The sequence below is a fragment of the Oncorhynchus kisutch genome, linkage group LG2 (genome assembly GCF_002021735.2).
Source record: "Oncorhynchus kisutch isolate 150728-3 linkage group LG2, Okis_V2, whole genome shotgun sequence".
NCBI lineage: Eukaryota > Metazoa > Chordata > Actinopteri > Salmoniformes > Salmonidae > Oncorhynchus > Oncorhynchus kisutch.
The window spans coordinates 21,944,879-21,959,025 of NC_034175.2; the positions used below are offsets into that span (position 1 = coordinate 21,944,879).

Below are 14,147 nucleotides of genomic sequence, written 5' to 3' on the forward strand. Positions count from 1 at the left end.
CTGGCTGAGCACCCACCTCTGCCCCCGGGGAAGAAGGGAAAGAAGCCAGAGATCCAAATCCCTGAGACACAACCAGGGCTGCAGAAGACATATTTAAAGAGACTGGCCTAATATATTATAGCTTCTAGAAAGGAGAGAGAGAGAGAGAGGGAGAGGGAAAGATAAAGAATGCAGAAGAGAGAGACAGAGAGAAAGGAAATGAGAAAAGAGAAAGAGAGAGAAGGCCAGAAAGAGGAAGACAAAAATGAACAGAGAAAGAGAGAAACGGAGAGACAAAAAAAGACAAAGAGAACGAGTGTTCTAACGGACGTCCATTATTGACAGCAACCCTGAAGCAATGCCTTGCTCAAGAGTAGGGGATTAAACATGTGACCTTTCAGTTGCTGTATGGTGGCAGGTAGCCTCGTGGTTAGATCATTGGTCCAGTAACTAAAAGAGTGCTTGTTAGAATCCCCAGCCAACTAGGTGAAACAATCTGTCAATCTGCCCTTGAGCAAGGCACTTAACCCTAATTGCTCCAGGGTCACTGTCAATAGTGGCTAATCCCTGGCCATGACCTGACTCTTAGGGGGAGTGGGATGAGCAGAGAACACATTTCCATTTCATACTTGTACATGTGTGAAACAGGAGAAATATAAGCAGCCCATATTTTATATAGTGCACTACTTTTAATCAGAGCCCTAGAGGAGTCCTCTGGGTCCTGGACAAAGTGATACATTAAATAAGGAATAGGGAACTGTTTAGGAGGCCTTTTGCCTTTTGGTAATCCGTCATTGTAACTAAGAATTTGTTCTTATCTGACTTGCCTAGTTAAATAAAGATCAAATAAAAAAAAATGCAGATTTTTTTATTTATTTTTAAATCTGAGTCAGCCCTAGGTCTTCCTCCAGTAGTGTCTGTGTAAGCATCTGATGGAGCTGTACTATTTTACAGGCCATTGTGAGAGCTATGAAAATTCACTGAAAATTCACTGACTGATTCCCTGATATGATCTCGCTGTGGAGGAACGGTCAGCGATAACTCAGAGGGAAGCAGGGAATGAAGGGAGGGCTAAGGAGGATGCTGTGCTCTGACATATTACATCATACAGCTGCTGAGAATTAAACTAGTCACAAAAGTGCACATGAAATACCCCGACCGGATTTCCCTTTCTCTTTATTTAGATTTCGACCAATCGTTCTCTTTCTTTTTGTATTTTTCTCTCTCTCTCTCTCTCTCCCTCCCTCCTTTCTAGAAGCCGTCTATAATATATTAGGCCAGTCTCTTTAAATATGTCTTCGGCAGCCCTGGTTGTGTCTCAGTGATTTGGATCTCTGGCTTCTGTCCCTTCCCTTGCCTTCCCTTCTTCCCTGGGGGCAGAGTTGGGTGCTCAGCCAGCGTCGTCGGAGATGTCACAGGGGAGCCAAATGTATTAGGCTAATGTTATGAGTGAATAACATTGCTGTAAACCCCCAGCGCGTCTCGCCACCGCTGCCACTACTCGCTACAGGGTGGCGGGCGGCAGGCTGTACCGCCACTGCAGCAGCTGCAGATAATCATCTCCAGCTCAGTAGCCGCAGCTAATAATCCCCCAGTATAATCTTCAATTGGAACCTCCGCGCTAATCTCTGACAGGAATTATCGCTACCGTTTAGAGTGTCTTGCGTCAGTTGTTACCCGGGTGCAGGCACATGTGTGTATGGGGGGGCTGGGGGGGGTTGCTCGACAACACTGCGTGTGTGTGTGCGCGTGCGTGTGTGTATGTGTGTGTGGAGGCCAGTGGTCCACTGACTGGCTGGCTTTTTACATTTTTGTATTATGATAACTGAGCAGCAATTGAAGCTGTGGATTTCCTTGTTAGCAGACAGATTATGTACCAAGTCGTGTTCCACAGCCTGGCTTCTTTAATGGGGAAAATAGGAAGCTTAATGGTGTTGGAGCTTGGAGGCTGCCAGACAGACAGCTGGCTTTGTGGAGACACACAATGGGGCAACGTTTCCTCAACGTTCCCTCTCGTCGCTGTCCTTCTAATAACACCTCTGCATCCATTCCGTTACGCGGATAAAGCCAATATATTCTAGCCTGCCGGCCTCTTTGACTCGGTAAAGACTTTTGCCGTCACATCGCCAGAGGAAAACGAGGGCTGCTGAAGTGAGCGACAGACTAATTCGCTTGTCAGGGCACTAGGGAGTTTTGTCAACGCCACATAACAGCCCCGTATTGTTCTTACTGCATAGTGACGCACACACTGTTACCCCTGTCGAGTTTGGTGTGGCCAACGTTTAGAAATAAATACCTACTTATTTCTGTTGAGGCTTTGTGAAGTAGTGATGTAACATTGTTGTCAAGCCTCAGTCCCTAGCTTCACTATCTGCTTATCTGTTGCTCACGGACATTCAGTAACTCCAACACAGATCTAGGATCAGCTTCCACCTCCTCCAATCCTAACCTGGCAAAACCCCCAAACTGGCCATAAATCAGCATCTAGGGCAACTTTATTTTACACCTGGGTCATGTTCATTAGGCACCAAATGGAAGGAATATAATTTGATCTCTGAGAAATTAAGCTAATTGATTGGCCCTTTTAATTTGTAGGATTCATATCATTTTCAATAAATATAGTACCTAACATCCAATTTGGACCATAATTATTTCTAACAATGAGTAAGACATGAGGAATCATCCACAGACCAGTCACCCACAGACCTACCACACCCCGCACCAATCCCAACCCAACAACCAGTATACAGTATCAGTTCTCTATGTCTGACAAGTAGTACAGAGCTGCGCTTGGAGTATTGCTTCTTCAACCTTTGTGAATCTGTTGATGGTTTTATTCCCCTGTTCAGAGAAAATAGCTTGTATTCTTTACCATAAATTATTGTGAAGAACCAAGTTTTTCCCACTTGATGCTGCTGTTCCTGCTGCTGCCACATTTCATCTCGTCATGAGCAAAAGCTATTGGTTTTCTACCCAAAGTTGAAAAGACAATATTGTGATCCATTTGTGACCGACCAGCTCGATTCGGTCTTAAGTAGCAACACATGATGTTTTTTCCATAGGATAAAAGTCGAAACTCAGAGCAAGCACAATGGTATATCATACACTACAGTTTCTGAATAACACTTTGTGACATCGGCTGATGTAAAAAGGGCTTTATAAATACATTTGATTGATTGAATGGGAAAGTAATGCTGCTTTGAAAGTTGATAAACTTGTAACCCCACTTTTGAGAAAATAGCCCTTGAATGTTTTTGTACACGTACTGGAAAGTTCTTTGTCAGCACCCATTCAGCATTGTTCACACCCTCTTAAGCCTTAGCCCCACCCATCTCTTTAAGGATTCACATACATGACATCGGCAGCCTGGTGGTCCAAAATAGCATAACTGGTGTATTTTAACACCAATAAACCCATCAGTTTAAAAATGTATTTACTAACCAGGCAACTTAAAGCAACTTTCTTAGCAATACTTTGGTTCATTTCTAGCTTGTTAGCTAGCAAGCTAATGTTAAATTACAAGACAATAAACTCACATCACGCTCATTATTTACAAGTTAACGGCAAGCAAATTACAGAAAATAGCTTATGGTTGTGAGTGTGACCAAAATAAAAGCAGGGCATTCTACCAGAGAATTATTGAGTTTGGACACTGTCTCGTTGGCCTAACGTTATAATCTAATTTGACTTTAATGCAGGTCATGTTGTTCTTCACATTACCGTCACTGGTAAACACACACTGTATCAAATCAAATCAAAGTTTATTTGTCACATGCACAGAAAACAGAATGTGTAAACGGTCAGTGACATGGTACCTTGCATAGTGGAATATTTTGTTTAGACATGCAGCTAGCTAGCTACAAAATGAACCATAATCCCAACTCATAATGTTACGATGCTTCATCAACCTGCAGGTAGCTAACCAACTAGATTCAATGTTAGGCTATACCTAGCAATGCAAATGGCTCTGAGATACAAATAATATTACTACACAGGTCATACACGTAATGTTAGCTAGTGAGCCAGCCAGCTAACGTTAGCTAGCTGTCTAACAGTATGCTTTAACTTACAATGAAAATTACTTTCTGACTAAATTAAAAACGAACAGTACCAATCATAGGTTTAGACACACCTACTCATTCCAGGGTTTTTCTTTATTTTTACTATTTTCTACATTGTAGAATAATAGTGAAGACATACAAACTATGAAATAATACATATGGAATCATAAAGTAACCAAAAAAGGTGCTAAACAAATCAAGAGATTCTTCATAGTAGCCACCCTTTGCCTTGATGACAGCTTTGCACATTCTCTCAACCAGCTTCATGAGGTGTTCACCTGGAATGCATTGCAATTAACAGGTGTGCCTTGTTAAAAGTTAATTTGTGTAATTTCTTTCCTTCTTAATGCGTTTGAGCCAATCAGTTGTGTTGTGACAAGGTAGTGGTGGTATACAGAAGATAGACCTATTTGGTAAAAGACCAAGACCATAATGTGGCAAGAACAGCTCAAGTAAGCAAAGAGAAATGACAGTCCATCCTTACATTAAGACTTAAGACATGAAGGTCAGTATATCTGGAAAATATCTTTGGTCTGATGAGTCCAAATTTGAGATTTTTGGTTCCAACCGCCATGTCTTTGTGAGACGCAGAGTAGGTGAACGGATGATCTCCTCATGTGTGGTTCCCACCGTGAAGCATGGAGGAGGAGGTGTGGGGTTGCTTTGCTGGTGACACAGTCAGTGATTTATTTAGAATTCAAGGCGCACCTAACCAGCAGGGCTACTACAGCATTCGGAATCGATACGCCATCCCATCTGGTTTGCACTTAGTGGGACAACCATTTGTTTTTCAACAGGACAATGACCCAACACACCTCCATGCTGTAAGGGCTATTTTACAAAGAAGGAGAGTGAAAGAGTGCTGCATCGAATGACCTGGCCTTCACAATCACCCGACCTCAACCCAATTGAGATGGGTTGGGATGAGTTGGGCTGCAGAGTGAAGGAAAAGCAGTCAACAAGTGCTCAGCATATGTGGGAACTCCTTCAAGACTGTTGGAAAAGCATTCCAGGTGAAGCTGGATGAGAGAATGCCAAGAGTTTGCAAAGCTGTCATCAAGGCAAAGGGTGGCTACTTTGAATAATTTGTTTAACAGTTCGTTGGTTACTTCATGTTTCCATATGTGTTATTTTATAGTTTCGATGTCTTCACTGTTATTTTACATTGTAAAAAATAAAGAAAAACCCTTGAATGAGTAGTTGTGTCCAAAAGTTTGACTGGTACTGTATAATATCTGAAAATGAGCCTAGCTTGACGCTCTTGCATGTAGTCATGGATGAGCGCTTCTCCCTCTCTGTCACGGATGCCACGGTTGCACTTAATTTAAAGAGGTATTTGTATTTATTAGGATCCCCATTACTTTTACTTCCTGGGGTCCAAACATATTAAAGCACTTACATTACATATTAAATAAATGATACATAAATGACAGTACATCATATAACATTATCACACCACTTCATATCTACAATACAAAATGTTTAATACCACCATACAACAATATCACAATGTACGAGTATGCATGTGTTTGTAACTGTGTGTGTGTGTCTCTTCACACTCCCCGTTGTTGAAATGGAATAATGTGTCCCTGAACAAAGGGGGGGGGGTCAAAATCCAAAGTAACAGTCAGTTTCTGGTGTGGCCACCAGCTGCATTAAGTACTGCAGTGCATTTCCTCTTCATGGACTGCACCAGATTTGCCCGTTCTTGCTGTGAGATGTTACCCCACTCTTCCACCAAGGCACCTGCAAGTTCAGACATTTCTGTGGGAGAATTGCCCTAGCCCTCACCCTCCGATCCAACAGGTCCCAGATGTGCTCAATGGGATTGAGATCCGGGCTCTTCACTGGCCATGGCAGAACACTGACATTCCTGTCCTGCAGGAAATCATGCGCAGAACGAGCAGTATGGATGGTGGCATTGTCATGCTGGAGGGTCATGTCAGGATGAGCCTGCAGGAAGGGTACCACATGAGGGAGTTGGATGTTTTCCCTATAATGCACAATGTTGAGATTGCCTGCAATGACAACAAGCTCAGTCCAATGATGCTGTGAAACACACACAGTTTTTGCTGAGTTTAGTACTGTGCGCCTACCATAGCCTGTTCTAGACTTTGGGACTGTGAAGAGACCTCTGGTGGCATGTCTTGTGGGGTATGCGTGGGTGTCCAAGCTGTTTCCAAGTATTCAAATGTTAGCTCTCTGTGTATCATTGAGGGCCAGCCATGCTGCCCTGTTCTGAGCCAATTACAATTTTCCTAAATCCCTCTTTGTGGCAACTGACCACACGACTGAACATTAGTCTAGGTGCGACAAATCTAGGGCCTGTAGGACCTGCCTTGTTGATAGTGTTGTTAAGAAGGCAGAGCAGCCTTAGCTACTGTTGTATCAATATGTTTTGACCATGACAGTTTAAAATACAGGTTTACTCCAAGCAGTTTAGTCACCTCAACTTGCTCAATTTACACATTATTATTTACGAGATGTAGTTGAGGTTTAGAGTTTAGTGAATGATTTGTCCCAAATAAAATGCTTTTAGTTTTGGAAATATTTATGACTAACATTTTCCTTTACTACCCATTCGGAAACTAACTGCAGCTCTTTGTTAAGTGTTGCAGTCATTTCAGTTGCTGTAGTAGCTGATGTGTATAGCGTTGACTCATCCGCATACATAGACACACTGGCTTAACTCAAAGCCAGTGGCATGTCGTATATAAAGATAGAAAAAAGTAAGGGGCCTAAACAGCTACCCTGGGGAATTCCTGATTCTACCTGGATTATGTTTGAGAGGCTTCCATTAATTAAAGAACACCTTCTGTGCTCTGTTAGACAAGTAACTATTTGTCCACATTATAGTGCGGGGGTGTAAAGCCATAACACATACGTTTTTCCAGCAGCAGACGATAATGTCAAAAGCTGCACTGAAGTCTAACAAGACAGCCCCCACAATAATTTGATCATCAATTTCTCTCAGCCAAATCATCAGTCATTTGTGTAAGTGCTGTGCTTGTTGAGTGTCTTTCCCTATAAGCGTGCGGAAAGTCTGTTGTCAATTTGTTTACTCTGAAATAGCATTGTATCTGGTCAAACACAATGTTTTCCAGAAGTTTACTAAGGGTTGGTAACAGGCTGATTGGTCGGCTATTTGAGGGGCTTTACTATTCTTGGGTAGCGGAATTAGCTTCCCTCCAGGACTGAGGGCACACACTAACCAGTAGGCTTAAATTGAAGATGTGGCCAATAGGAGTGGCAACATTGTCCGCTATTGTCCTCAGTAATTTTCCATCCAGATTGTCACACCCCTGTGGCTTGTCATTGTTGATAGACAACACAATTTTTTTCACCTCTTCCACACTGACTTTATGGAATTCAGAAGTACAATTCTTGTCTTTCATAATTTGGTCAGATATACTTGGATGTGTACTGTCAGTGTTTGTTGCTGGCATGTCATACCTAAGTTTACTTAACTTGCCAATGAAAATTAATTTAAGTAGTTGGCAACATAGTGGGTTTTGTGATGAATGAGCCATCTGACTCAATGAATGATGGCGCCGAGTTTGCCTTTTTACTGCAGACAGGGGTTTCTTTTCTCAACCTCATTCGCATATTTGCAATCAAACTCTAGAATCTCCTTAGCTATCATACTCTGCTTCCACCGGGCATTCCACTGATTTCAAAACTCTGTTCTCCAGAAAGTGGAGCGCACCACTATTGCAGTTATTTGTGTGTGGTGGCAGTATTAGCAACAGTGGCATCTAGCGGGCAAAAATTTATACTTTCACACTAATTGATTTAATCGACCCTGAACAAACGCACATTTCAGCCTGTGATGACCTCTGACCTCTATCATTTGACCCTGTCCTTTGTCCAATCAGATGGTCTAATGAGTGAGGGGGAGTTCCTGGACATAACAGAGATCAAGCGCCATCAGGCGGAGGAGTTTGAGTGCATCACTAACAACGGAGTGACGCAGCCCGACATACGCAAGGTCAAGGTCACCGTCAACTGTGAGTGTCCCTACAAACCATAAAACGCATGCATGCACTCACAGACACACAGACAGACAAAGAAACCATCACAGACACAGACATCCCACACATGGTATACCTCCCATAAAACGCATGCATGCACTCAGACACACAGACAGACAAAGAAACCATCACAGACACAGACATCCCACACATGGTATACCTCCCATAAGATAATACTATACTGAACAAAAATATAAACGCAACATGCAACAATTTAAAATATTTTGCTGAGTTACAGTTCAGATGAGGAAATCAGTCAATTGAATGAACTTCATTAGGTCCTAGTCTATGGATTTCACATGACTGGTTACAGATACCGTTAAAAACAAATGGGCCTCAAAATGGGCCTCAGGATCTCGTCATGGAATTTTTGTGCATTCAAATTGCCAATCGATAAAATGCAATTGTATTCGTTGTCCGTAGATTATGCCTGCCCATACAATAACCCCACTGCGTCCATGGGGCACTCTGTTCGCAATTTGACATCAACAAACCACTCGCCAAGAGTGTGCAAAGGATGGCTATTTGAAGAATCTCAAATATAAAATATATTTTGATTTGTTGAACACTTTTCTGGTTTCTACGTGATTCCATATGTGTTATTTCAATGTTTTGATGTCGTCGCTATTATTCTGCAACGTAGAAAATATATTTTTAAATACAGAAAAACCCTTGAATGAGTAGGTGTTCTAAAACGTTTGTATGTCTTAATCATTTTATATGCCGTATATTTATCAACCTCAACCTTTCTCGACCTTGAAGGTCACTAAGCCTTTCTTTGTCTGAGCTTAACTTTTAATCACTATCATTGTGTACATACGTTAAAGATTTCTCTCACTTCTCCCTCCTTCTTCCTTGTTCAGACCCTCCCATGATCACAGATGTGAAGAACATGCCAGCCCAGCTGGGAAAGACGGCCATTTTGCGCTGTGAGGCAATGGCAGTACCCACAGCCTCCTTTGAGTGGTACAGAGACGACCGCAGGTAAGAAATATACCTCCTCCTTCTCCTCCTTTTCCTTCACTTTTTCTCTAATAGGACTGTTTTGCTAGCACAGACTGGAATTTGTTCCGGTATTCATCCAATGGCGTTGAGGAGTATACCACCTCAGTCACCGGCTTCATCAATAAGTGCATCGATATCCAACCAGAAGCCATGGATTACAGGCAACATCTGCACTGAGCTAAAGGCTACAGCTGCCGCTTTCAAGGAGCGGGACACTAATCCGGACGCTTATAAGAAATCCCACTATGCCCTCAGACGAACCATCAAACAGGCAAAGAGTCAATACAGGACTAAGATTGAATCCTACTACACCAGCTCTGATGCTCGTCGGATGTGGCGTGAGCCTACCAGACAGGCCTTTTATGCTCGCTTCGAAGCAAGCAACAGTGAAGCATGCATGAGAGCACCAGCTGTTCCAGACGACTGTGTGATCACTGTCTCCGTAGCTGATGTGAGCAAGACCTTAAAACTGGTCAACATGACTGGTTGCATCACCGCCTGGTATAAAAACTGCTCGGCATCCGACCGTAAGGCGCTACAGAGGGTAGTGCGTACGGCCCAGTACATCACTGGGGCCAAGCTTCCTGCCATCCACAACCTATATACTAGGCGGTGTCAGAGGAAGGCCCAAAAAAGTCTAGGTCCAAAGTCGACGTCCAAAAGGCTCCTACCCCCAAGCCATAAGACTATTTGCATTGACCCCCCCCCCCCCCCCCCCCCACACCCCTTTGTTTTTACACTGCTGCTACTCGCTGTTTATTATCTATGCATAGTCACTTTACACCTACCTACATGTACAAATGACATAGTAAATATTTAACTCTATTTTCTTAAATCTGCATTGCTGGTTAAGGGCTTGTAAGTAAGCATTTCACGGTTGTATTTGGCGCATGTGACAAATGCGATTTGATTTGATTTAATAGGTTTAGGTCGATTTATTTCCTGTACTGCTAACACATCCTTTCAGATATAAACAAAGTTATTTCTCTGCATCTGTTGCTCTCTCATCCCCCCTCTCTACCCCTCTCTATCTATCTACCTCCCCCCGCTCTCTTTGTCCCACCCTCTCTCTCCATCTGTCGCTCTCTCATCCCCCCTCTCTACCCCTCTCTATCTATCTACCTCCCCCCGCTCTCTTTGTCCCACCCTCTCTCTCCATCTGTTGCTCTCTCATCCCCCCTCTCTACCCCTCTCTCTATCTATCTACTTCCCCCCGCTCTCTCTCTCCATCTTACCCACCTTTCTCCCTCTCTCTCTCTGTATCAGGCCGGTAGAGAGCGATAACACTCTGAGGATCAAGAACGAGAAGACGCGCTCACTGCTTCTCTTTACCAACGTGACGGACAAACACTTTGGCAACTACACTTGTTTTGCCTCCAACAGGCTGGGAGCCTCCAACGCCAGCATGCTGCTCTTCCGTGAGTCTCTTTAAGCATTCACACACACACATACGTAAGCATGCATACGTAAACACAGATAGCCACATGCAGACATACACACATGCATACATACCGCAGGAGGTTGGTGACACCTGAATTGGGGAGGACAGGCTTTTAGTAATGGCTGAAAAAGAATACGTGGAATGGTATCAAATATGGAAACCATGTGTTTGATATGATTCCACTCGCTCAATTCCGGACATTATTATGAGCCGTCCTCCCCTCAGCAGCCTCCTGTGATGCATACACACACAGACTCACATACTATACTGCACATACACATGCATGCACACACGCTTCCATACATGTGTCTAAGCTCATTCTACTTCACTCAATCACACAAGTGTGCACACATACTTAGAGAAGGAAACCAATGCAAACACACACCTAGTCACACACTGCCCCATCCCCATCTCTCTTCCTCTCCCTGCTCACGGTGCTGGATTTTCTCATTTCCCTCCCTCCTTCCCCAATCCCTCCTTCCATCTTGCCATCTCTATATTCGCCGCCCCATTACACCAAATAGCTTTTCTCCTCCATTTCTCCCTCTGTTCTGTCCTGTTCTGTTACCCCAGGAAGTTGTCGTTTCTCTCCTTCTCTCTCCTCCCGTCTTGCATTAGCCCTCCCCAATGAGCGATTTCCAACACTGTGTTCTCTCGCTCCCTCTATCCCTCCCTCTCTCCCGCCTTCCACGCTCTGGCATTACCATCTTAAGTGAGCCCCTTCATCTCCTCCCTTTCTCTTCTTTCATTCCCTTGTTCTGCCGTTTCCTCGGCAAGTCTCCCTCCAATGACTCACCCCCAGTCAGTCTCATACATCCTTCTGCGCCGCCCTCCTCCATTCCCTCCTCTGTCGGCCTCTGTGTCTTATCTCGCCATCATCTGTCTTTCTCCTCTTCTTTTTTCGCCTAATCTTCCCCCTTCATCATTAGAAAAAGCTGGGTCTGAACCGTCTGTACGAATGGGACACAGACCGAAAATCGAACCACTCTGACTAATATCAGATAGCTTCGGGGATGGTTTTACACTCTGTCCCTGTCATTGCACTCAGACTTCATTCCTATCCCAAAATGTTTTACCTCTTTTTACTTGTAGCTTATGTTTTCTCTGGTTGTTACCTTTTCCCCTTACGAATTGTTCTCCACTCTTATTTCCCTCACTTTCCTCTCTCCTTCCGGTGCCTGTCCTTCTCTCCCGGGCCCCTTGATGCAGGGCCAGGAGCCGTGTACGGGCGAGGCGTGGCCGTCAACGTGGGGGTGAGTGCGGGTGTTGGCTTTTGGCTTTGCCTCTCTGTCTCTCTCCTGATGAAGGTCTAAGAGCTTTTCCCAGAAGTCCCATCCCGCCTGCGGAAGGAAGAAGGAATTTATTTAATTACGAACCCATCACTGTGAAACAAAAATAATATGCATTATTCCAGGAGCCATTGACGCATCGCATCTCACACCCACACCAACTCCCCCCTCGCTACCTATATTGCCACCATCACCATACCACTCTCTCTCTCTTCATCCTGTTTCCAATGAGGGTCACCATGGTGATGTCTATAATGTGTTTAGTAAGAATGATAATTGTGATGATGATGAAAACAGATATTTAACACCAGGATAATACTATTACAAATCTAAATCATGACCGATCTACAATAATGTTCATGGACGTTTGGAAACTCGGAGTGACAACACAACTATTTACGGTTGGAACTACTCTATAATGAAAATGATTTGTTATTCTGATGAGGGTCACGTGACCTTGTTGAAAGCTGTCCATTGGCCCATTGCTCCTGTGACATTTGACCCTATGATCATACAAGTACCATTTTATTCCGTTTTTAACCATGTGGCAGTGTATATGACGCGGCTGCTGCGAATGATGTCAAAACACACATGAAGGGTGGGCCGTGGGAGTTCTATAAAGCCTTTGCCCTTCTAGTGCATCCCTTTGGGATCTCAACCAAGAAGAAGCATGTGAGAAGACCCACTTCACCCCCCCCCCCCCCCTCCATCCACCCCCCACCCCTCCTTAAAAAAACTTGTCCTCTGCCCACCCCCTCCCCCCATCGATAAGGTGGTTTGTGCTCCGTCCCGTGTGTAAATATAATGCAGTACAGAGGCCATGCCGTTACTAGAGGCAGTCTATCCACATCCAACCCTCCTTGGTTGGTGGCTAATGTAGTGGCTAATAAAATCTAAAATATCCCGCAAAAAACTACATTACCCATCAGCATCTATTACAGTTTTTGTAACCAGGAAGGGACTGTAGAAATAACAATCGTGTCTCCTGCTTTGAAGGCGTTGACCAGTCATCCTCCTTCCTTGTCGCTTGTTGATAGCATGTACCGGTTAGAGATGTTTCTGTCGTGAAACCTCCCTCCCACTCCCCCCCCCCTCCCCTGTCCGTTTTACTCTGCAAGGTTAAACTGCTATAACTTTTTTGGTGTTGATAATAATACTGATGATGTTAATAAGTATTTAAATAAATATGAAAAGTAATTCCATGTGAGATAAAAAAGAATACATACTACTCCAGAGCTGACGAGCCGTGTGTGCTAAAAATATTTTGTACTCAATCCCTCGGAGAAATCACACTCATTGAACTGAACGACAACGACAAAAGACGAAGTTGTAAGGTTTTCAAGTTGTGCTCTTTTTTGCCATGACAAGGATTTTAAAAACACATGGAAGCTGATCCCGAGGGAGTCTTTTCATCCGAGAGAGTCCGCAGTCAATGAAATGTAATATTGTTTGTATACATGTATGTATTTAAACCTTTGTTTTCATGCTGTTAACTGTATAAAGCACATTACACATATTCAACCAGCTTTCATAGCGTGTCACTCTCCAGACAGACCAGCTCAATAGATCAATTATTCAAAGCGATGCATGTAAAGCAGCGTCCCTGTAAGTCAGTCAGCCCCCGTATGGCAGGACAGGCGCACCAGGAGATAAAGATGTAATTAGCCACTACCTGTGGCTGGATAAGTGATGGGGCCTACACTCCCCGCCTCCCCCCATGTCCTTCCCGCCAGCCATGGACAAGCCCCATAAATCACGTTCAACCCTGGCCCCTGACAGGATCCTCCTCAAGGACACCCTCGTCCCTGTAAAGCAGACGCAAACCACCACACCTGGGCCCTGATTGAACCCCCCCCCCCACAGGGCTCAATTATCCAGCCACTTTACCTGCACAGATCAACCACCGAGACGTGCACTGTGAGGCTCGATGACACCCCAACCACCCATCCGCTGTTTCTCTGTCACGTCCTGCTGTGTCTATGTCTATATGCAAACTCCCCCATAGTGGAGAGATGGGCTCACACTAGCAACTCTCTGACTACCCACAATTCCTGTGACCTTACAGGAATATGCAGCATCTGTATTCAGTATTCTGCGAATAGCTGTCATCTTTTTTGTTGTTGTTCGATTTAATTTTAACCAGCAACATACCTGCTAACTCAAATATATAGGAGAGGCATCCAATCCGGCTAAGCGGTGCTATGATATTTAAGGGCGCCCTTAACAATCTATTCAAGAATTTAGTAACACTATTGTATGAAGTGTGCTAATGTATGAAGAGATGTGAAGCCCTAGCGAGAGTGAATGTCCCCTTTAGCAGGAGGCTAGTCAATGAAAACCT

General features: G+C 44.0%; 1 protein-coding gene across 2 annotated transcripts in view; it reads left to right on the forward strand.

Annotated features, from left to right (window-relative positions):
- LOC109909700 (igLON family member 5) overlaps nucleotides 1-13,327 on the forward strand; it is a 157,915-nt gene extending 144,588 nt beyond the window's left edge. The window contains exons 5-8 of one of the 2 annotated variants that reach the window (XM_020508712.2): nucleotides 7,916-8,047; nucleotides 8,935-9,055; nucleotides 10,343-10,494; nucleotides 11,727-13,327. In XM_020508712.2, coding sequence (XP_020364301.1) covers nucleotides 7,916-8,047; nucleotides 8,935-9,055; nucleotides 10,343-10,494; nucleotides 11,727-11,830 — 509 coding nt within the window. In that variant the 3' untranslated portion in view covers nucleotides 11,831-13,327. The remainder of the gene's footprint in view (nucleotides 1-7,915; nucleotides 8,048-8,934; nucleotides 9,056-10,342; nucleotides 10,495-11,726) is intronic. The other variant, XM_031791011.1, reaches the window with a different exon arrangement.
- The last annotated feature ends 820 nt before the right edge of the window (nucleotides 13,328-14,147 follow it).